Source organism: Taudactylus pleione, unplaced genomic scaffold (assembly GCF_031769625.1).
Source record: "Taudactylus pleione unplaced genomic scaffold, aTauple2 ptg001052l, whole genome shotgun sequence".
In the NCBI taxonomy this organism is placed as follows: Eukaryota; Metazoa; Chordata; class Amphibia; order Anura; family Myobatrachidae; genus Taudactylus; species Taudactylus pleione.
The window spans coordinates 758,295-782,500 of NW_028285453.1; the positions used below are offsets into that span (position 1 = coordinate 758,295).

General features: G+C 47.2%; 1 protein-coding gene across 1 annotated transcript in view; it reads right to left on the reverse strand.

Moving 5' to 3' along the window:
- The window catches only part of TAX1BP1 (Tax1 binding protein 1), a 147,971-nt gene that overhangs the window by 13,412 nt on the left and 110,353 nt on the right, over nt 1–24,206 (reverse strand). The window contains exons 14-16 of the mRNA XM_088461454.1: nt 17,781–17,876; nt 16,464–16,650; nt 14,947–15,098 (exon numbers count right to left, since the gene is read on the reverse strand). Of these exons, the coding sequence (XP_088317580.1) occupies nt 14,947–15,098; nt 16,464–16,650; nt 17,781–17,876 (435 nt within the window). The remainder of the gene's footprint in view (nt 1–14,946; nt 15,099–16,463; nt 16,651–17,780; nt 17,877–24,206) is intronic.

Consider the following 24,206-nt stretch of genomic DNA (forward strand, 5'->3'; position numbering starts at 1 on the left):
TATATATCTGGCACCAGGGTAGAAGTAAAACGCACTCACCGGTGTGCTGAACAACAGTCCACAATATGGCACTGAGTAGCACACAACTGTATGTGACGGACCTCACAAATACGTGATCTATATAAGTGAGGTCAGTAGAAACGCCCCTCCCCCACACACCTGTAGGGCTTGTAGGAGAAGTAAAGGGATAGGTATAAGCTGACAGTAAGTAGAAAATAAGCACAGACAGGCAGCACTAGCAAAAGTCACATACCATGCAGGAAGATATACTCACTGCACCTTTACACTACAATCAACCTGCCCAGATTCAGTGTCTGGGAGGGCTATAGTGCTGTGTACGCTGTCCTTAATCAGGGGAGAGGTACACAGGGGGACCGGTCCGCGTGCTCCCTGAAGATCTGCGCTGCCACTGTGAGAAAATGGCCGCTGGAGACCTCAGAGGAGGAGTGGCCGAGGAATCTGCAGCTCAGCGACGCCAGACTCCGTGTTGAAAGGCGCGCTGAGCTGAGGGGAGGAGCCGCTGACAGGGAAGGCTTCCTCCCCTGGCTAGCATATTAACCCCAGGGCTGCAGGCTTCCCGCTTGCCATATATCCCTGGTGGTCTAGTGGTCCCACGGGTTATTCCTCCTCAGAGGGGGAGCCCGCCACCACCGCTAGCGGCCCCCGGTCTGTCCCCTAGGACCGGGGGCAAAGGACTGCATGTGCAGGCAAAACCCGCGAGCCGCCGCTAATCGGCGACTCGCGGCTTACCTTGTCCCCGGCGACTCCGGCAGCAGTCCAGGGAGGAACCCAGAGTCCGGCTAGTACGGACTCTGGCCTCCCGCCGCGATCCCCAGTGCAGTACTGGCGTCGCGGCGCCAGCGGGGAAGGAGAGCGGCAGCGTGGGCGTCTGCATAGACAGCCCGTCGCTGCCACACTAGAGCCTCTGTTGTAAAATAAAAATCTAACAGGCTCTTTTTTTTTTTTAAATAAAAATAGAAAGCTTTTTGGGGGCTGCTCCTGCAGCCCCCCTGCGCAGGTGACCCGACTCCGGCCGGGCACCAACTCAAACTGAGGTGCTGTGGCCGGGGGCGGGGTATAGAGGAGGACGGACCCAAGTGCATCCTGGGAGCAGCTAAAGCTTTAACTGCGTGGTGCCCATGGATCCAGATCCAGCTATACCCCAAGGTCAACCCTGTGGACCCCCTATGGACCCTGAAGTAGAAATCTATGGTTTGATGTCTTTGCATGTGTGGATTGCATGGGTTGTTGCTGACATTTGGTGAAAATTTCATAACAATAACCCCATTATAAATATATTTACTGAGAAAAATGTTGATGTGTTCAATACTTATTTTACCTGCTGTATATCGCTCAGTGTGTACCCAGCTTAAGATGGACAGGAGGGAGTTACTAGCACAAAGATTGTACCAATAACAGTAACAAGAACCAAGTACTTCAACACAAGAATGACAGGAAGTAAAAGACAGTCATCATTTGAAAGGACATTAACTTCAGCAGGTTTCTGCAGGGGAATACATATGTTACCCAAAACAGCGTGATCATATTATGTCTATGAGGATACTCTAGTTGTGTCTGCCAGCTCTAAGGATGCTCTCAGTCATATTTTCAGACATTTCTGAACCTGGCCACACAAATTACATCATACTCTGCACACGAGGACGTTACACATATCCCTTGGTATTAGGCCCCAATGTATTCCAATGTGAGGATTATTACACCCCAATTAGTGTGATGGGAGAGCTCTGGGAGAAGATATTAAAAGTCCATAGGATCCACAGGGATACCATGGGGTGTGTGTGGTCGGATATGTCCGGGCACCAAACAGTTAAGCTTTTAGCTCCCAGGATGCATCGGTCCTCCTCCACATATACTCCGCCCCCAGCCACAGGCAGACAGTTTTGTAAACAAGCCCAAGGCAAGAGCAGGAAAGAGGAGAAGGAAGAACATTACTCTCAAGAAACACTCTCCCAGATGATGGAGGAATCAGTGATCAAGAGAAAAAACCCATTAAGGCCAGGTGCGTCAAGGTGGGTGCCCTGTGGATCCTATGGACTTTGAAGAACAAAAGGAGGTTGAAGGCGGGGGACACCCTGAAAGAATGTTCCAACATCAGGCAGGGGAGCGATACTTCGGACCCAGATTGACAGAGCAGAAACTTGAACTCTAAGGGAGGCCAGGTGGAGACTAAGGTCTAACCCAGCCTGGAGAAAGGCAAGCACCCGAAAGACCCTAAAAACACTACGGTCATAGGACCTCATTCAGACTCGGTCGCAAGCGCAGAGCGCTCGCAGCCGGGTCGATGTTTAGGCCCTGCGCACGAGCAGCGGCCGCACTGCACGTGCACAAGCCCCATAGCGCGAAAGAAATTCTCTCGCTCTGGAGCTCTCTACAAAAGGGGCGGCTGTCAATGTTGATCGACAGCTCGCCCCGTTTTGTAGGCGTGGCGGGAGGGTGGTTTTACAAACGGAGGCGTTCCTTAAGGAACACCTGCCATTTTGTAGGCGGCCGCACTGACATCAGCAGTGATGTCAGTGGGGAGCTTCCTGCTCGATCAGAGCAGGAAGCTCCCTGGGGCTTGCGGTTGCCGAGACCCAACCTTAGGGTCTCATCGCAAGCCCCGATGGTCTTGACCATTGCGACCATCAACCTGGTCGGTCGCTAAAGCTGTGGGTGGTAACCCACAGCTTAGCTAGCGACCAGGAGGCCGCACTAGAAAAGTAAAGCGGCCGCCCTCATTCAGAGCAAGCGGTCGCTTCTTGCGACCGCCTCTGTATGAGGGCCATAGTCTCTGGGGGTGCGCCATTTGAAGTGCCAAACTCTGTAATAGATGCGGACTGAGGCAGGCTTACGCACCCTAAGCATCGTCTGGACCACAGAGTGGGGGGAAAACCTTGGCTCTTAAGAGGGTAGACTCAAGAGCCACGCCATCAAAGACAGACGAGGTAGGTCCAGGTGCAGGCAAGGGCCCTGCGTCAACAAGTCCTGCCGCAGAGGAAGTGGAAACGGAGAGTCTATGGAGAGACTCCATAGGTCAGTGAACCAGTGTCACCTGGGCCAGGCCGGGGCTATTAGGATCATTGAGACGACTTCTTGCTTGAATTTTCGAATCACCTTCGGAAGGAGGGAGTTCGGAGGAAAGAGGTAAGCAAGATTGAAGTCCCACTTCACTGCCAGAGCGTCCACGAAGGCAGCTGAGGGGTCTCTGGTCCTGGACCCGTACCTGGGGACCTTGCGGTTGTGATGTGAGTCCATGAGGTCTACATCTGGCAAGCCCCATTTGTCCACCAGTAGAGCCCATTCTCCAACGTTTATGTCCTGGTGGCTTAGGAAGTCCACTTCCCAGTTGAGGACTCCTGGAATGAACACTGCAGAGATTGCTGGGAGATAACCAAAGTTTGCCACTTCCCACATGGCTGCCCGATTTCGCGTGCCTCCCTGATGGTTGAGGTACGCTACCGCAGTTCCGTTGTCAGACTGGATCTGGCACGGCCTGCCGTGGAGGAGATCCTGCACCTGTGTGAGTGCTCTGTACACTGCTCGAAGCTCCAGAACGTTTATGGGCAGGCCGAGTTATCCACCATCCCTGAAAGGAATGATGGATGACTACCGTGCCCCATCCGCGAAGGCTGGCATCTATCGTGAGAAGTTCCTAATCTGGAATCCAGAAGGGGCGACCCTTGTCCAGATGGGATGTCTGTAGCCACCATGAGAGGGAAAACGAACCTCCGGAGAGAGGAGGATCGTCTGGGATCGGATCAGATGATACTGTCCATTCCACCGGGAGAGAATCAGTTGCTGTAGAGTCCTGGAGTGGAATTGGGAGTATTCCACCGTATCGAAGGTGGACATCATGGACCCCAGGACCTGCACTGCTGAGTGAATGTACACCCTCCGATTGTGGAACAAGCTGCGCACACGCAAGTGTAGTGTCAAAATCTTGTCTGCTGGCAGAAAGATCCTCTGTATTTGAGAATCTAGAAGTGCCCCCAAATGTATCATCCGCTGTGTCGGAGATAGGGAGGACTTTTTCCAATTGATGATCCAGCCGTGTGTTTAAAGAAAAACCACGGTCAGCTGGAGATGGCACTAACACAAACGGTGAATCTGCCAATATTATAAGGTTATCTAGTTATGGCAAGATTCTGACTCCTTAGCGTCTGAGGTGTGCCACCATAACCGCCATTATTTTGGTAAAGACCAGAGGAGCTGTTGACAGACCAAAGGGTAGTGCCTGAAACTGGTAACGTTGCTGCAGAACAGCAAACTGTAGGAACCGCTGATGGGTTGGAGTAATAGGTACATGCAGGTATGCATCCTGAATATCCAGAGAAACCATAAAATCCCCAGGCTCCATTGCCAGGACAATTGATCATAAAATATTTCCATATGGAACTTGGGCACTCTGATAAACCTGTTGAGGGATCTGAGATTCAGAATAGGTCGATTGAATCAAAAAGAGAGTGGAATAAAAACCTGTTCCTCCCTGAGCCGAAGGGACCGTATTATCACCCCTGAACTGAGCAGGGAGTAAATGGGCAGACCTCTGACTTTTGTCCAGGAATGATGATGTTCGTCCATGTAAGATGACATTTAGCCTCTTTCTGAGTTCCGTTTTTTTGGAGGGAAAAATCCGAACTCAACGTGCAAACTCGAACCTATCCGAGCCTGCACATCCCTAGTTTCTAGGAGCACACCACTGGAAATATGTATGCCATATTCAGTGATAAATTCTGTCCGAGCTGGTTTACGTGCTCTGAGCATGGTCTGGACCACAGAGCTAGAAAATCCCTTAGCCCTTAGAAGGGATGTCTCAAGAGCCAAGCCGTTAAAGACAGGTTCTGGATGTAGACAGGGACCCTGAGACAACAAATCTGGGCGAAGAGGACGTTGAAGAGGAGCGTCTATGGAGAGACTTTGAAGATCGGAGTACCAATGGCGTATGGGTCAAATCGGAGCTACCAACAGGACTGTGTCCCCTTTCTGTTTGAACTTCCGAAGAACCCAAGGAAGAAGGGATATTGGAGGGCAGGGGTACGCGAAATGGAAGGTCCACCTCACCGATAATGCGTCCACGATGGCCGCGTTGGGATCCCTTGTCCTGGTTCCATACACTGGAAGTTTGTGGTTGTGTCTTGAGGTCCACATTCTGTAGACCACATTTGTTCACAAGGAGTTGAAAGACTTCTGGATGTAGAGACCACTCTTTTGCATGCACGTAGTAACGGCTGAGGAAATCCACTTCCCAATTGAGAATTCCTGGGATGAACACTGCGGAGATGGCTGGGAGATGGCGTTCGGCCCATGTGAGAATGCGGGACACTTCTACCATTGCTGTCAGACTTCAAATGCCTCCGTGGTGATTGAGGCAGGCCACTGCCGTGGGGTTGTTGGACTGTACTTGAACTGGCCTGCCCTGAAGAATATCCTGAGCCATAGTGAGAGTTCTGTAGATGGCTCAGAGTTCCAGCACATTCATTGGTAAGACTGCCTCGGCTGGAGTTCAGCGGCCTTGGAAGGAGTGCTGGCCTGTCACTGCGCTCCACCCGCAGAGGCTTGCGTCCGTGGTGAGGAGTGCCCAGTCCGGGATACAAAAGAGGCATCCCTTGTCTAAGTGGGATGTCTGTAGCCACCAGGCTAGGCTCATCATCTGGGATGAGGAGAGGCTCATCATCTGGGATCTGAGCAGATGGGGCAGCCCATTTCACCTGGAGAGGATCAGGTGTTGTAGGGGCCTGGAGTGAAACTGAGCGAACTCCACCATGTCGAAGGTGGACACCATGGATCCCAGGGTCTGCATTGCAGAGTGAATTGACACTTGGTAGCTATGTAGTAGTCTGCGCACCTGGTGTTGAGATTTTGTCTGCTGTTAGGATGATTCTCGGAACCTGAGAGTCTAGGAGGGCTCCCAGATGTACCATTGTTTGAGAAGGTGTCAAGGAAGACATATTCCAGTTGATTAGCCAACCGTGCGTTTGTAGAAAGGCAATGGTTACCTGTAGATGGCGGTGAAGAATTTCTGGGGAGCTGGCCAACAGCAAGAGATCGTCTAAGTATGGGAGCAGTCTGATCCCTTGACGACGAAGATAGGTCGCCATAACTGCCATGATCTTGGTAAAGACCCAAGGAGCCGTTGAATGGCCAAAAGGCAGAGCCTTGTTCAGAGACTTGAGGTTGAAGATAGGCCGATGAGACCCTTTGGGCTTCTGAACTAAGAAAAGGGTAGAATAATAACCTTTCCCTCGCTGTGAGGAGGGGACCGGAATTATTACTCCTGAGAGCAGTAAGGACTGAATGGCCTTTTGGAGCAGCAGGACCTTGCTTGGGTCCGATGGAGGTCCTGTGCAAAAGAACAGCTGGGGGGGGGGTCGCCTCAGGAAGGGAAGGGCATATTTGTGGGAGACCACTTCTTACTCAGACGTCTGATGTGGTCTGACACTAGAACTTGGCGAATTGAAGAAGTCAGCCTCCGGGAGAGGCCAGCCCCGTCAGGCTGAACGCTTGTCCTCAGATTTGGTAGGTGGACGTCTAATAGCCCAGGTCTGTTTGGTGCTAGGCTTGGAGGCCTTAGTTGATGCCTGATGCCTTAGAAAGGACTGACCTTTAGCTCTTCCTTGAGGACAAAAGGATGACATCCAAGCTTCGCAGTATATGCAGAGGGCAGGAACGCCGTCTTGGAAGCTGCCATGGTAGTCACAATTTGGTCTAATTCTGGGCCAAACAGGATATCTCCAGAATAAAGCAGAGAGTCTAATGCCTTTTTAGTGTCCGAATCTGCCTTCCATGAGCAGAGCCAAACAATACGGCGGGTTACTACAGAAGTGTAGTAGTATGCCTTGGAAGCTAGGAGAGCCGTATCCAGAGCTGCTTCACCCAAATAGGAAGCTGCATCTCTACTGTGAGATATGTAGGACAGCTGTTCCCTCAAAGCATCAGAGGGAAATGTCTCTTCTAGGGTCTCTGCCCAACTCTCAATGGCTTTTGCCACCCAGCCCTAATAGGACGATAATAGCTCCTGTAAGAGAGTATATAGATTTTAGACAAGCATCCATCCTTCTATTCTTAAGCTGCCCACAGACATAGCAATGTCCTCACGATCTGACATCGTGCACGATTTCCCTTGAAAACTCTCCTCGGCAGCTCTGCACACGATTTGGTGTTTGCAGTGTCCAATCTTCAAACGATCTATTGTGCAGCCAGACATTTTTCCAGTGCATTTGTATCCCAGATTAGCAGATCTGCCCTACAGCACGGCAGATATGAAGATGCGACGTGCGACCAGTGGGGACATGCATCGCATCGTGATCGTGAGTGGGGACTCACGATTTGGTCATATTTTACACGATCTGTCGTTCCAATGTGTCAGAATCGGCCAGATCGGGTAAAATATTGTGTGGCCAGCATTAGTCTCCTTCAAGGAGGTTGCAGCATGGATAGGTAAGGTAGCATTCTTGACCAGACGTGTCATGTGAGAATCCACTGCTGGGGGAACTTCCCATTTAGTGCAAACAGTAGCAGGAAGAGGGTAAGCGTTTAGGAAGCTGAAATCTTTTACTGGGCATATTCCATGCCTACAAAACGACAATTTTCAGGCGCTTAAAATAAGTAAAATTAAATCTATATTCCATGCCTCACTCATATGATCAGATAGCTGGTCAGAGTGAGGAAACTCTGGTAAAACAACCTTTTGTTGCTTAAATACTGGCTCTTTTGCCTTAGGAGCGGGTTCCGCAGGTATATTCAATTTAGAGGGGGGAGGGGGAGTCAGAGTGAGATAGGTCTGCGTTGTCTGCCTCCCCAGATGATAATTCAGATAACACAACACGCTTAGTAGGTTTACTAGGTAAGGGTCTCTCCTTTTGCAGCATTTTTTGAAAGGCTGTAGAGGTATCCGCCAGACTCTGCACTGAGGTAGCAAGTACGTCTACCCATGGGGGAGGCAAAGGAGTTGCAGGGAGTACCTGCTGTGGCTATCCCATAGGGGGAGCTACCATGGGGACCGTTAGGTGGTCCGCAATTTTTGCCAGCACCTGTGAATATTTAGCCCAGGGTGGGTCCAGAGGAGAGGACACTAAGGCTGGTGTGCCTGAGGCAGTGTAACAAGATGCACAAAAACCATCCTGAATGAGGTCCTCTGAAGCGAAGCCTGCTGAGCAGGACTTACAAGACACCAGAATGGGAGCAGCAGATTCCTTGTTATTCTTGCCTCTGCCAGACATAGCTGCAAGAATAATGTAACATACAATCTGACACAGTAAAGTGAGCAACTCAGATGTAAGTGAAATATGGCACAGTGTAGTGCGCAACAGCAGTGTATAGTATGTGATAGCCCTCACATATATCGGGAGATGTGAGGTACAATGAACCCCCTATACCTTAGTAGGCCAAGGTTATAGTAGAATAAAGGGAAAGGTATACGCTGTCAGTAATAGGAAAAAAAGAAAACATATAACAGCGCTAGCACAAGTCACATTCAATTGCAGAATATACAATATAACTACAGTGGGCACTAAAATCAACTACACAGAACACAGTGGCTGGTAGGCTATAGCGCTATATAAACCTAGCCCTTGGGAGAGATATACAAGGAAAGTGGACCTAGCATTCCCAGAGACCTGAATGCAGAAAATGGCTGCCCTGGTGGTCTAGTGGAGTCCCGGACGAACCGGTGTCCACATCAGCGCCTCCGGTCTGTCTCCGGAGACCGGAGGCAAAAATGCGTATAGACACGGGTCCCCGCCAGCGGAGTTCCGCCTTACCTATCCCTTCGAGTCCCGGCTGAAGTCTGGGGCCCGGGGAGCCTTGCTAGCTAGGTCCCGCTTGAAGCCTCGCCGGGAGTACCTAGCCAGGGGCTGGCGCCATGGAGGGGTGATGGAGCAGCAGTGCAGATGTCCAAAAGGACTGTCTCGCGCTGCTGCTCAGCAGTAAAATAAATGAAAATAACAGTAAATTATAAAAATAAGCTTGGGTTGCTTAATAGCAGCCCCACTGTTAAAACTGTGACTCAGCTCCTGACGGACACCAACGAAACTCAGTTGCCCTCAGGCTGTGCGCGGGGTATAGGGGTAAGGACCGGAGCATCCTGGGTTTGAAAAGCTTTGCTGTTGGTGACCGGTCCTCCAAGTCCCACCTATACCCCATTGTCTCCCCTGTTGAGCCCTATGGACCCTGAAGAAGAAAGTCGTGATAGGAATAACTGACAGAAAGTGAAAATAGCAGAGCTAGCACAAGTCACATACAATGCATATAAATATAATTACAATGGGCTCTGAATCAACTACACAAGCACATAAGATTGGTAGGATTTAAGCGCTGTATAACCCGGCCCCCGGGGAGAGGTACACAGACAGGGAGACGGGACCCCAGCCTCCTGAGACCAGCAACGTCAGCAGAGCACTGAATAATGATTACTAAGTGTCTCATATAGGGAGGAGGAGGAGGAGCAGCCCAGAAGCGGGAAAGCTGTTAATGAGGGAGCCTACCTCCCCTGTGCTGTATTAACCCCCGTGTGCGCTGGTCTCATGAAAAAGTGGCTACCGCCACTGTCCCCGGCGCCAGAACTAACTTGCCCCGGTGGTCTAGTGGGGGAGCGGACGAATCAGTCACCCCACTGCAGTGCCCTCCAGCAGGTCTTCACCGCCGGAGGCAAGGACTGCCACTTATCTGCATCCAGTGGCGTAACTAGGGTATTTGGAGCCCACGGCAAATTTGAAAAGGGAGCCCCACTCCCCTCTAACATCCTGAGATGGGGGGGGGGGGAATGGGCGTGGTCACTTAAAAATGGGGCGTGTCAACATGAAACACCCCTTTATTTTCACGCTGAACATTCCTATCCATATGCACCTTAACCCCAGTGGTACCCCCTTATACAGTACCCCCGGTATGCAGTTGTGGTCCCTCTTATACAGGCCCATACTAGTGCCCCTTATACAGTATCCCCAGTAGTGGTCCCCCTTATACAGCCCCCAATTAGTTCCCCTTACTCAGTACCCCCAGTAGTGGCCCCCCCAAATGCAGTTCCCCACGTAGTGTTCCCCTTTATGCAGTGCCCCCAGTAGCAGTCCCCATAATGCAGAGCGCCCAGTAGCGGTATCCCCTTATGCAGTGCCCTTTATATGGTGCCCCCAGTAGTAGTCCCCCCCCCTATGCAGTGCCCTTTATATAGTGCCCCCAGCAGTAGTCCCCCCCATGCAGTTTTCCCAGTAGTGGTCCCCTTATGCAGGCACCCTGTAGTGATCCCCCCTATCCAGTGCCCCCTGTAGTGGCCCTTCCTATTATTGCCCCCAGTAGTGGTCCCCCGAGTGCAGTGCCTCTAGTAGTAGGCCCCTTTTATAATGCCCCCAGTAGTAGTTTCCCCCCCCCAAGTAGTAGTCCCCAGTAGAGTAGACCCCCCCAGTAGAGGTCCTCCCAATGGCGCCCCCAGTAGTAGCCACCCCTCCCCCAGTAGAGGTCCCCCCAGTAGCAGCCACCCCCCTCCCCCGTTGTGCAGATAGGTTAAAAAAAAAAATTATATATATATATAATATCCTTCTGGCAAGGATGTACTCCTAGCGCAATGACAAAGGAAGGCGGCACTCCAACGAGTAGATCAAATCAATGTGTATTAGTAATGTGTCAACATAGTAATATCCATTTGTCAATGATTCAAGGCAATAAGCCTTTTCATCAGGACGTGTAAAACTCCTATACACGTCCTGATGAAAAGGCTTATTGCCTTGAAACGTTGACAAATGGATATTACTATGTTGACGCATTACTAATACACATTGATTTGATCTACTCGTTGGAGTGCCGCCTTCCTTTGTCATTGCGCTAGGAGTAAATCCTCGCCAGAAGGATTATATTATTTAGGATGGCACCCACTTCTTTATGTTTATCGTCCTGAGTGCCAGGCTCATTCTACTATAATATATATATATATATATATATATTTATTACATTACACACACATAAAAATATACTTACCTGAATCTCTGCTCCTGCTCGCGACGCCGCTCCCGCCCGGGCTGGCGCGCTCAGCATTATGGGACAGACGTCATGATGTCAGTCCCATTACCCACTGCAGGAGCCGGACGGAAGTCCGGCTCTTGCAGTGGGTGCTGCAGCAATCAATGAGAGTCTACCTGACTCTCATTGGCTGCTGTTTAACACACGCATCGCCGCCAGCGCTGGCGGCGATGCGTGTGTTATGCACAGCCTGAGCCCGCCTCCTAGCGCTATTGGGCAAGCGCTCAGGGGGAGAGAACGAGCTCAGGTGTGAAGCACAGGACCGGCGCTGGAAGCCTAGCGCCGGTCCTGTGTAAATGTGTAGCGCTGACCACACTCATTGCGGTCGGCGCTACACTGGCTAACTAGGGCGGGCCGGTACCGTGGTCGGCGGCGCCCCCCCGCACCGCCGGTCCAACGGCGCCCAGGGCACGCACCCCGCTCGCCCTGCCCTAGTTACGCCACTGTCTGCATCTCTGCTGCCCGGCTGCAGTACTGTCCCCCCAGTGGAGCCGCTAGCTAAGCCTCACTGGCACCCGCTGAAATGACTGGACCAGTTACCGCTGTTGTGGTGCTGGCGGTGGTAGATGGAGCAGCAGCACAGGTGTCCATTAGGACGCCTAGTGCTGCTTACCCTGAAGTAAAAATATGAAAGCTTGCGGCTGCTAAAGCAGTCCCCCTGTTACAAAGGTGCAACTCCTGCCGCACCAAACGAAAAACTGTCTGCCTGTGGCTGAGGGCAGGGTATATGTGGAGGAGGACCGATGCATCCTGGGAGTTAAAAGCTTAACTGTTTGGTGCCCGGATCTCTCCGGCCACACACACCCCATGGTCTCCCTGTGGATCCCCCAATGGACCCAGAAGAAGTAAAAACGATTATGGGGTAATGAAGAAAATGATGAAAGTATGCATAATGTAGGACTCTCAAAGGCAGACTTAATAGCACCATCAAAGAGACTGAAAACAGGAAAAATGAAAGACGAAGGGGGCGATTCAAATGTTTTTTGGGGCGTGATAATTAATGAGCGCCCACTTTGATACTCAATTGTTCAGGGCGTTCATTAATTATCGCCCTCTTTGCCGCCTAAAAGACTAGGTTTAGTCGTCTAAAACAGCTAAACCCGTCATAATTTCTGGTTAGGGCGCGCTATCTGCGGTTAGCGCGCCCTAACCAGGGTGATTCAGACACATTTCTGCTCGCACCCTCCTGAGTGCGTGCAGAAATGCCGGCGCCGGCGGCTATCGCGCCCTGACAGAGCAACAATTGAATTCGTAAAAAAAAAAAAAGCTGACAGCAGAACAACTGAATTCCCCCCAAGGAGTCTTAAATACTGCTTCAGCACACAAAATGGCTGCCTGCATAGAAATGATCCTACAATTTAATGAATAATGGTCAAGACCATAAAATGGTTGTCTCCACTATGTGTAAAGGTGCATACACACACAACGATTTTTTGAACGATTATCGTTAAACGATAATAGTTTGAAAAAAATCGTTCACTTTCTGAGTCAAACGATGAACGATTATTGTTCATGCGTGTTCACGTTTGTAGTTTGCAGTTCAGTCAGACTTGTCAACTGAACGATTTTCATTAAGTTAATATGCAAAAATCGTTTGTAGTTCATAAAAATCGTTCATTACATTTAAATGAACATAGTAAATGAACAACTTTAGTAAACGATTTTAGGTCATTTTTTTCAAGGTAGAAAATCTTTTACTAAAATCGTTCATTAACTAAATCGTTGTGTGTGTATGCACCTTAAGTATTAGGTGCACATTAATAGGAGAAAGAGTGCATACATTTACGTAATGTTATTTTATTTAACTATTTGTGATACGAACTGCTCCGTTTGTCCCACACATCTTCACTTCTTCTTATTATTATTAGCATTTATTTATATGGCGCCACAAGTGTTCCGCAGCGCCTTACAATGTACAAAAACAAATTGTATACAAGTGACTTACAGAACAATACAATACAGGACATGGATAATATATATTGCTACATTAGTGACCATATCACCCAGATAAGCAACAGAGCATAAGCAACCAAGTGTTAGGTGCCCTAGTGGTGAGTAAGAAGTAAATGACACTATAGTAAGGAGAAGCACAAGAGGGTAGATGGCCCTGCTCGTGAGAGCTTACATTCTAAAAAGGTGGGGGAAGACAAACTGGGTTGACACCTTTACTATCTGAATCCTGGGATGCTATTCCATACTGTGCACACTCTATGCCACGTTAATAGAAGCTACAGCTCTCTCTAACACAAGAGGAACCTTCTGAACTGCACCCTCATCAGCTGGGAAGTGCCACCATAATTATGCCCGGTCTCTCCTCCAAACTACAAGTGACGTTAGCAAAGTATTTTTGGATAATGCTTTGTATCCTACATGTGCTCTTTATAGCCATTCTCAGTAGTTTTATTCAGACCAGTGACTGACAAAACTGGGCCTTCATTGGCCTAGCCCTCTAGATATCAGAAGGGCCGTATAATTACCCTTAATATCAGTAATAAGATAAAATATCTGTTACAGATTGTATTTAATCAACGGAATAAACCTTTGTTTTAAGAGTTACAAACTATACCAAAGAAATCTATCTACAAAAGCATGAAGGTAAAGGTACTAAATAACTAGGTAAAGACTCGGAGGACTGCATTTGGCACTAGGGGATACCTGTTCCCCATCACTGATACAGGCCCATTACAAAGAAAACTAAAACATTTTTTGTAATAGCTTCTCTCAATATGATATAAAGTCAGAGTGGTGTCAGTAACAAGCAGCAAATGTACAGTAATTCCTCATGGGTTTGCAAGAGGGCAAAACATGGAGGTCAGTAAGAACAAACTGCTAATTAAAGTGCCCCCAACTGACTAGAGGACAGACTCTCTTGTCATGTGTAATGTCTATGCCAGGAGTGGGATAAGACAATATGTAAAATAGGAGGTAAAGGTGGGAAACATCACTTAGACCTTAAAACTGACAGGAAAAAAAAGTTGTGACAGTCCTGCTAATTATCCTCAATGACAGACATAAGGAGGAAGAAATGCTTATTTTCTCTACTATGGGTGCTGAGTGCCAAGGCTATTATCATACCTGTCTAAGCATTTATCACTTTCTGTAAAGGTTAATAGCAATTATACGCAGCAAACTAGACTAAATGAGGAACAGGTCATGGTACCACTGTACCGCAAAGAGCACAGTATTCAACAGATAAGTATTTCTCATCAGATGTATTTTGCGAAGATCAAAAAAGCCTTCCGTCTAATTGTAGAAGAGCAAATGTAACAAAACACACTGACATTTCAATTTAATTTAGCGAACGAAAAAAAGAAAAAACTTGATGTAGCAGGTACAGCATAGCCAGGTCACAATTATCAATGGTCTCATATGTTTAAAGGTGTCAAAATGCTCAAGAAACTAAACAAAACCATAGTAATGCCAAAAGCTAATTAAAGTCAGTGATAGTAAAGGGATAAAACAACTAATGAGTTAAACACTTATTTAAAGCCTGTGGTCTTTTCTTTAGAAACCCCATAAATAAACCTATAGTATAGTGATAGCACAATGTCACGTCCTTCAACCCTTTCCCTGATTTATGTAGAGCTGATGATACAAGGATGAGAAACATCTGCACAGAGAGGCCAAGTGTCTCCTAGTACTTCTAACTCTTAGTACAATGAACATTACTAGCCCTGTTAAATTAGCTACCTAGTATTCCGTTCTCTATAATCCTGAAGCCAATTCATAAATCCAAGGCATTCTGCTGGAAGATCAAAGACTCCTCATGCTATTATAGACAGTGAGATTTATGTAATGGTAGAAGACGTTACTGGAAAAGGATCATGCAGCTTCTATGTTATAAGACGTTACTGGAAGAGGAATGCAAAGCTTATTTTTGTTTGATATGAATTAAAGAATAGGAGAAATATGAATAAAGAACATCTAGCACTGGCTTACTTGACTGTTCTCATCAGGATCTTCCAAGCCATCCGGACGGCTAAGGTTCCGGGCAGGTTGACTGCAGACGACCTTGTCTTCCAGGCCCCATGAGGGTGCCCTTACTGGGGGCCCCTGGATTTCATCTGGGTTAAAAGCTCCATCTGCACCATCTAATTGGAAGAGCAAATTATACTTAAATTACAGACTAAAGACAAAAGAAATTTGTGTTTTAATAAGGAATAGGAATCCTGGTCTTCCTTCATGTAGAAGCATCTAAGTCACCACACAAAGGGATAAGTGTGACATTGTATTAAAGGGTCAGAGAATAGGGTAGACAATCTGGGGGAGCACAGATCACCACCGTATGGGCAGATCACACTGATCCTGAAATTGGATGATTCATATAAACCTATGTATATGGATAAGGTGGAGCTAGATATTGTACTTTCTGGATTACTTCTATATCATTACTACAATATGATTCCTATGACTCATGAACTTATTGCTCTTATATATTTGCAGTATTGTTCATTTGGATATTGTAACTATTTCAGCTATTTTTATGCATTTCAGAGCTTTTAATTGATTACAATAATAGTGCTAAACATATTTATACATATAATCACATGATAATAATTGATCTATTAAAATGACATTATATATTTGATGTGAGGCAGTATTATTCTTGTACTGTGTATACGGGCGACCAAGCGTAAAATATCGGTCGGGTATGCCGGATTGTCCAGCATGCACGTCCGATGCAATATTTTGTAAGTTAAATGTCGGACGCATCGGGCAGTGTATGCCCAGCCGCAGCCAACTGACAGACACTTCCCCTGTTCCTTCACAGGGAAGTAATGGGGAAAGGTCTCCTCCCCAGTTATCAGGGCCAATACACTGAGATATCTCACAGTGTATGCCCATGATATTTGCAGTGTGTGACAGGCAGCCATATAAAATGTTTGACGGGCTGACAGGCAGTTTATCTGGCAGTGTATGCCCAGCATAAGTCTCTGTTGCACAATCCAGACTCTCTCTAGCTGTGAGGCGGCCAAGTAGAGGTTTAAATCCAATAGTAGAACAAGTGACACCTAGCTGTACTTAATTCCTGGCAGAATGGTCTGCAGCACGTTAAAAAGAGATTGTATTATTTCAGTAGGCCATGTTCACAGGCCATACATAGCTCATTTTTATTATGTGCATTACCCATTGTTACTGTTACGTGATTGTAGATTTAGTCTTTTTTATCCTAGTCCTGAGACAGAGTTACAGTTACAATTACAATGAGAGCAGCAGGCCTAAACACACACTAACATATTCATTGTCAGTATGAGAGTGTGTATTGGGACAGTGCCAGATGAGGCCCTCCCAAACATTCCTGTGCCCTTCCTCTGCACATAGCTTAATGCTATTACAGAATCTTACGGTGATTCACCTGACCAGAAGACATCTAACAACAGGTGTGGTCCACACCAAGCCTATGACATAAAGAGACAGAAATCTCTGTGAAAGTGTAAATAAATGGATGCACTCACCTCTTGTTGCTGGTGATGCATAAGGATTTCCAAATTGCAGTATAGGTGGCTGTACTGGGATTATGGGAGCTGTCCTATGCTGTTCACAATAAGTATTAAAAAACTGCGAACCCTGGGTGCTGCTGCTTGGTATAGCGTTACCACTGGCAACCCATTCGGACACTTTTCCCAAATTTATTTCAAGATCCTATAAAGGTGATGAAAGTAAAAACACAAACGCCATGTATTTAGTAATAGATACCAATCAATCAGTTTTGTTTATCTTAAATATACAATTTGGATAAATCCAGGAATAGTACAGACTAAAGCTGGGCACACACTGACAGATACATTGGCCGATCAATTGATCGGCCAATGTATCTGCTGCCCGTCGGGCAGTGTGTACCCGAGATATGTCGGTAAATGCCGGCGTTCACCAACATATCGCACTGGCTGTGCTGCACAGCCGATGGACAGATATGTCTGCAGACATATCTGACCATCGTCAGGTGTGTATGGGCGGTCGCCGCCCGTACACACACAGCGGCAGTCGCGAGGAGTGGGGCGGGACACCCATCGGGACACGCCCCCTGGTCGCCGGGACCTGCGGGCAAACACAGATGATGGTTGTTCAGTGTGTACGAACAACCATCATCTGGATGGTTGTTCAGTGTGTACGAACAACCATCATCTGCAGATATATCTGTATAGGATGTACCCACCATTAGTTACTGACTAAATGCAATATACAATTATTAGCAGATATATAATTCTTGTATGTAGATCACTGCCAGGCACATAGTTTGTGGAAAAAGATGGAGGTAACTGCAGAATTGCAGACATTTGCCTGATCTTACAGATGGCGTTGCATGGGGGAAGCACATTCCTTACAATATATGGAGCATGCATGGATTACTAAGATGAGATAAAGGTGTGCAAAGTGGCCTTCTGGTCTCATTATACTTTTAATACATAATAGGGCCCACTTTGCTTATGCCATACATACATACATATCTAATGCTGTAGAAGGATGGACATGGAGGTGCCATTTACCTCAGAGGCATCCCCTGAGGGCAGAGTAAGTGTCAGCCTGATGTCTGCTCATCCAGACGCACCAGTTACTAATAACCCTGTAAATGAGGCCCAGTGATTTAGGTTCTCTTTAATCACTGGGCACCTCATCTGACCATACATAAAGTTGTAGCGCTGCAGCCGCTAACCTTACAGAAAAAGCTGCACAAAGAGTCACCAGCAATAACAAACTAGTACTACAATGAACTTTGGCTGTATTGTAAAAACCATTTCCCCTAATTATTCTCAGAGCCATCAAGTTCTCACCTTTATGTCATTCTCCAGCTTCTTCTTCTCACTCAGCAGAACTTCTACATAGCAGGAAAGCTCAGATATTGCCCGATTTTTCTCAGCAAACTGGATCTAGCAAGAGAATGACTGGTGTTATAGGTTTCCCAGATATTCCATAAAGAAGGGTTTGGATTATATCTGGTCACTTACAGGTAAACACAATGGTTGGCTAAAACAGATTTGTTTAAAAGGTTTATAAAACAGAGTATGAAAGGCCAAGTACTCAAACCCACCCGTCTCATATCACAACCTTTATTTCAGTCTGCTCCCCACCTTTTGGGTCATTACTATTGCATCTCATGTGTTGTCCTGTTGTTTTGTATCATCACTGTGCTACCGTATTTCCAACTTTTTCTGTTATACTGTCTCCATCTCCCATCTTATTTTAGTTTGCCTGCATCAATGCTGCGCTCCCCTCTGCCCCCCTGTACTGTGCTAGCGTCACTTCCTGACTTCCCTATACTAGGTTATTACTGCAGGAGTGACTTATTTCCTCTATAGTACCAGTGTGACTGATGCAGAGGTGGACGGAGGTGCAGTATTGTATGCAACTTTTGTCACAGCCACTACTGCTAATTTATGCTAAAGCCGCAGCCGACGTGCTTCGTACTGAGACGCCCACTGGCTGCTGCTCTAATCGGACGATGTGCACAAATAGTCACACCATCGATTGGACACATCATCGGACATTAGAGCATCCCTATGGTTGCTCAGAATTTACAACGTTACATAGCCCCAGTGCCAATGGAACTGCTTCTTCGACAGTCCCTGACACCGATATGCCCATCGCAGGTAGCACCCCCTTCTCCTCCCCCGTCACCACCCAGGAACCCCCATTTGTATTGCATGGATCTCCTTCCAAGTCCCATCTGCATCCCCAACATTAACCGTGGGGACACGTGCAGTGTTTCTCAAATGCATTCGCAGAATTTAAACATCGGACACTTGAGCTCGATGTTTTATTTCAGTCTACTTCTAAATCTGGCCTAGAGTCTGCTAGATTTACACTGCACATTATCCAACTACACCTCTTGCCACCACTGCTTCCACTCCACCAGCCTCACTAGGAATTTGTGTTCATACCATCCATGTGTGTTCTGCATTATGTGTGGTCATACCATCCATGTGTGTTCTGCGTTGTGTGTGATAATACCATCTATGTGTACCCAGCATTGTGTGTGATCATACCATACATGTGTGTTCTGCGTTGTGTGATCATACCATCCATGTGTGTTCTGCGTTGTGTGTGATAATACCATCTATATGTGCCCAGCATTGTGTGTGATCATACCATACATGTGTGTTCTGCGTTGTGTGATCATACCATCCATGTGTGTTCTGCGTTGTGTGTGATAATACCATCTATATGTGCCCAGCATTGTGTGTGATCATACCATACATGTGTGTTCTGCGTTGTGTGATCATACCATCCATGTGTGTTCTGCGTTGTGTGTGATAATACCATCTATATGTGCCCAGCATTGTGTGTGATCATACCATACATGTGTGTTCTGCGTTGTGTGATCATACCATCCATGTGTGTTCTGCGTTGTGTGTGATGATACCATCCATGTGTGTTCTGCGTTATGTGTGATGATACCATCCATGTGTGTTCTGCGTTATGTGTGATCATACCATCCATGTGTGTGCTCATACCATCCATGTGTGTGCTGCGTTATGTGTGATCATACCATCCATGTGTGTGCTGCGTTATGTGTGATCATACCATCCATGTGTGTCCTGTGTTATGTTCTGTGTTATATATGGCTGACAAGACTAATAAAGTAAAGGTCAAATTTAAATGACAAAACTAAGTAAAATAAATCACATTTCCATAACAGGGCAGGCTCTATTTAATTGCATGTACAATGTCATCTGTCTGATGGTTTTATGTTCTGAGGATGACTTTTTGCCTCATATTGGATATACTTAAATAGAACCTTGAAGTCAGGGGTTAAAAAGCATCCATGTATCATTTCACATACAGGCAGATTTAGGGCGCATGGCTGCTTGTCTGGGTCATACACCTAGAGAAAAGCCTTCTGCTTAGCACTTGAAAGTTACAGTATATCTTGTGAGCCTTCCTCATTGAATACAGAAATATTTGATTTAAACAACTTGAGCTTTGCTCTTGTGTCAACAGAACTGCTGAATAATATATATGCTGCTTTTAACCAGAGGTCACATTAGTCTCTTACCATGACAAAAGATTTAAACCCTGCAAGATGCAAACATGACAAACGGAAAATACTTCAACCCATATAAGATAAAACCCATTATTAATGTTCTGTAGTACATTGGTTTCCCGGGTAGTAACTGCTTCATCTACCCATGTGAATTTTCTATATATAATTTCAGCATACATATAAGTTCATTTTGGCATCACATTGAAATGCTTTATTTAACTAGCACAAGAATACTTAAAAAAACAAAACAAGAACCTTCTTCCACTGACTAGTGGTCCAGCTCCTGTTCTGCCCACAAGAGCCTCATCTTTATATTTATGGGCCTAAGCCAGTGGTTCCCAAACATTTTTTTGAATCATGGCGCCCTAGAGTATCAGCATTGTTTTCATGGCACCCCTAAGCCAAAAGTTTGTTATTGAGAAATTCAGAACAAAATGTAGAAAAGTAAATTGTGCTCATCTGTCATCCTTATGTTCAGTTATGTAGTGGGGGACAGGTTTGCACTTCTGTATGTCCACATATTTACATTACATTGACCATAAATAATTTGATTTGGTGCTGGACCAACAACCTGAGGCACCCCTGCAAGTGTCCCGAGGCACCACAGGGTGCCACAGCACACAGTTTGGGAACCTGGGCCTAAGCAATGGTTTTCAGGTTACAACACATCCCTTCAAGCGGTGTTTGACAGTCGTGATTGACACGCTTTTCTTCCTCGTTTCCATCAGAGCAACACGGATATGACAAGCTGTTTGGAATCTGTTCCGTTTGGAACATACTCTGATAAATTTGCACTCCTGTTTTGTGGTCACTCGAGGTTGTCCAGGTCGTGGGCTATCACGTACACTGTTTACGGCGTATCTCTTGAGGGTACACTGCACGCCACCAAGAGAAACCTTCTCCAGGTGAGATACACTTATTATCCCTCTTACACACAAGAAACAAATCAGGTATAGGAAAAAGAAGATTTATGGTCTTACCTTGTTAAACCTTTTTCTTCGGAATCCATAGGGGGCACAGGCATTACCTTGGGTATAAGCTGGAGTAGGAGAAGTCCGGGCACCAACTAGTTAAACTTTTTCTCCCATCAGCCCTGGCTCCTTCCTACCTATACCCCGCCCCCAGCCACAGGCAGCTCAGTTTAGTTAGCAAGCACAAGGCAAGAGCGAGAAGGGGAGAAGGAAAACCGACATACATAGAGGTCCAAACACCCAGAAACACCAAAAGCAGGACTGGAAGCAGAGTAAAAACCCCACAAGCCCGGTGCGTCAGGGTGGGCGCTCTGTGTCCCCTAAGGATTCGGAAGAAAAGGATTTAACCAGCTAAGACCATAAATCTCCTTTTCTTCTTCATGCCATAGGGGACACAGGCATTACTTTGGGACGTCCCAAAGCTATCCCCATAAGGGAGGGAACGTGCCGGAGCTGCACTAATAACCCTTCAGCCAAAATCCAGGACCGCGGTAGCATAGGTGTCAAATGAATAAAATCTTAGGAAAGTATGGGCGAAGAACTACGGCAGGTGCCCTATCAAGTTGCTTAGCCGAGGCACCTTGGCGAGCTGCCCAAAAAGTACCCACCAATCTGGTGGAATGAGTTCTCACCACAGACGGCACAGGAAGGCCCGCACAATGCATAGTCAAATAAAGCCAATTGGCCAAAGTCTGTCCTGAATGAGGCCAGAGCCGTCCGTGACAGATGTAGAAGTAAAAAAATGAACCTATCCTACGGAGTTCTCGGGTCCTAAGTAGCAAGGAACAGAGGGCCCCCACAACATCCAAAGAGGCCTCCTCTGAAAAACAATCAGGTGCCCGAAAAAAAACAAAAAACACTGGGACCCCGATTTCCAGAGTGACGAAAAAACTAGAGACAACCCTAGGAAGGTAGCTCAACCGTCTTCGAAGAATGGCCCTGTCCAAGAGAAAAAACAGAAATGGGGACAGAAAGGTTAGAACACCCAAGCCTGACACACACCGGGTCGCCGCAATAGCCGGCAAGAAGACATGTTTATGTAAACTAACAAATGTCCACCGAGGGCAGCGGCTCAATGGACAACGGCTTAAGAGCCCGAAGCACCAAAGTCTAGTGCCAAGTGCTGTTCTCGGAGGAGTTGTACGAAGAGTACTTATGAATAGGTCCATACTTCAGGCAACAGAGCAAACGGACTCTGGAAGAAGACCGGAAGAGCATCTCCACCCCTGCAAAGAAAAAAGGTGGAGGCCCAAATCTGGACCTGCCTAGAGCAAACCTGAGAGAGAAAAAACATACAGGCATTTAGCATTGTACTACTGCCTGCACTGGAAAAGCCCTAATTTCGCAGGACGGATGTCTCAGGAACCACCCCATTGAAACTAGACGGTTCAGAACCTGATGGAAAAAACCGTGCCACCCTCCAACGACAACTTGTGGAGGACCTGTGGAGACAGTGAAAACGGGATGACAAAAAGACGTACACCCGAAAGGCTTACTGGATTATGGTGCAATTGCAGAATCTCAGTCACCTACCGAAGTGCAAGAAAGAGGAAGCCCGACAAGCTGCAATGAAGAACTAGGAGCTGAAAGACATCTGGGTGAAATGCCCCATGCCGGTCTGAACACCATAGCAGCTAAGGACGTTCGCTTTCCAATTCCAAACACCGGGTAAGTAATCTGCTGACAGAGCCGAAAGAAGACTATCTGGCCAGCCAACAACTCGCCTCCACGAAGGAGTTACAACTGCGATTGCTGCTCTGATGGCTAAGAAGGGCGACGGCTGTTGCATTATTGTACTGCACCTGGACAGGACGATGCTGGAAAAGCGACAGAACCAGCAACTATCCCTGAAGACCACAAGAGGTTCTAGAACTTCTGTCGTCAACAGACTCTCCAGATCCGTCCACCGACCCTGAAAGGACTGTTGACAGGTTACTGCCCCCCACCTGTGCAGACTTGCGTTGGTAGGGAGGAGAACCCATTTTAGAAGCCAAAAGGAGCCACAAAAAAAAAGAGAACCAAACCTCTCAAGTGAGAACTATTCTTCATGTCTTCAGCCGGAGCTGAGACCAGCTCCACCAGGACAGAACTCCCATCTGAAGAGGCCGGGAGTGAAACTGAGCATACCCTGTTGAAGGCAAAGACCAGAGAGCCCAGATACCGCATACAAGAGAGCATTGACCCACAGTGATGACACAAGAACTTGCGAATCCAGGTCTGCAGGTCCCAAGCTTTTCCAGCAGGAAGAAGACCCGCTGAATCCTGGAATCTAGCAAGGCCCCGAAAGAGTATATCTCCTAACGGAGACAAAGAGGAATTTCCAACTGATGATCACTCCATGGGACAGGAGAGATCCACTGTGAGAAGGATATGTTCCCTGAGAACTTCCAGTGACCGGGCGAGGATCAAAGGGTCATTTAAATAAGGCCAAATCCTGATTCCACTGCAGGGCAAATGAGCTGCCCTGACCACTATGACTTTAAATGAACACCCGAGAGCCCATGGAAAGACAAAATGGCAAAACATGAAAAGGAAATTTTCCTCCCGGACCATCCACTTGAGGAAGCTCAGGTGCCTGAGCCGGATAAGAAACTACAAATAGGCCTCCTGGAGGTCCAAGGAGGCTATTTAAACCCCCATCTACAGTGCCAGAAAAATGGAAAGCAGAGACTTAAAGCCCTGTGTGAGGAGTGCTCAAGACCCTCCAATTATGAAACTGACTCATTACCTAAAGTTCTAATAAGTAACCCTCTACACGGAAATTGGGGACCACAATAACCTGTTGAGGACCTTCAGGTTGAGGATCGGCAGGAAGAAACCAATCGGCTACTGAACCAAGAAGAGACTGGCCAAGAGGCCAGTGCCCCTTTTGAGATTGAGAAACTGAAACCATTACTTTGGAAGTCAGCCAAGGAGTGAAAAACTACCGCAGGATCCCTGCTTTGCCGGAACCCCCGGAAAACCCATGGAACAAAATTGGTTTACAGGCCTCTTCCAAAAGGCTAGGGTTTAGCCTCGGGGGACTCCCTTGACTGGCAGTGTTAAAGAAACCTTCAAGCCACGTAGCCTTGCAACACCGGGCACCAAGACCTGTGATAGGGATTCTTCTGCCATCGCGATTTTAGAACCCAGAGATCTGTGGAGAAAGTACATTACACGGCTCTAGAAAAAAAGGTTCAAACAGCTACGCAAGACAGACGCACCCACCTCCCTGGGTGTTTCAACCTTGGAAGCCATTTAAAAGT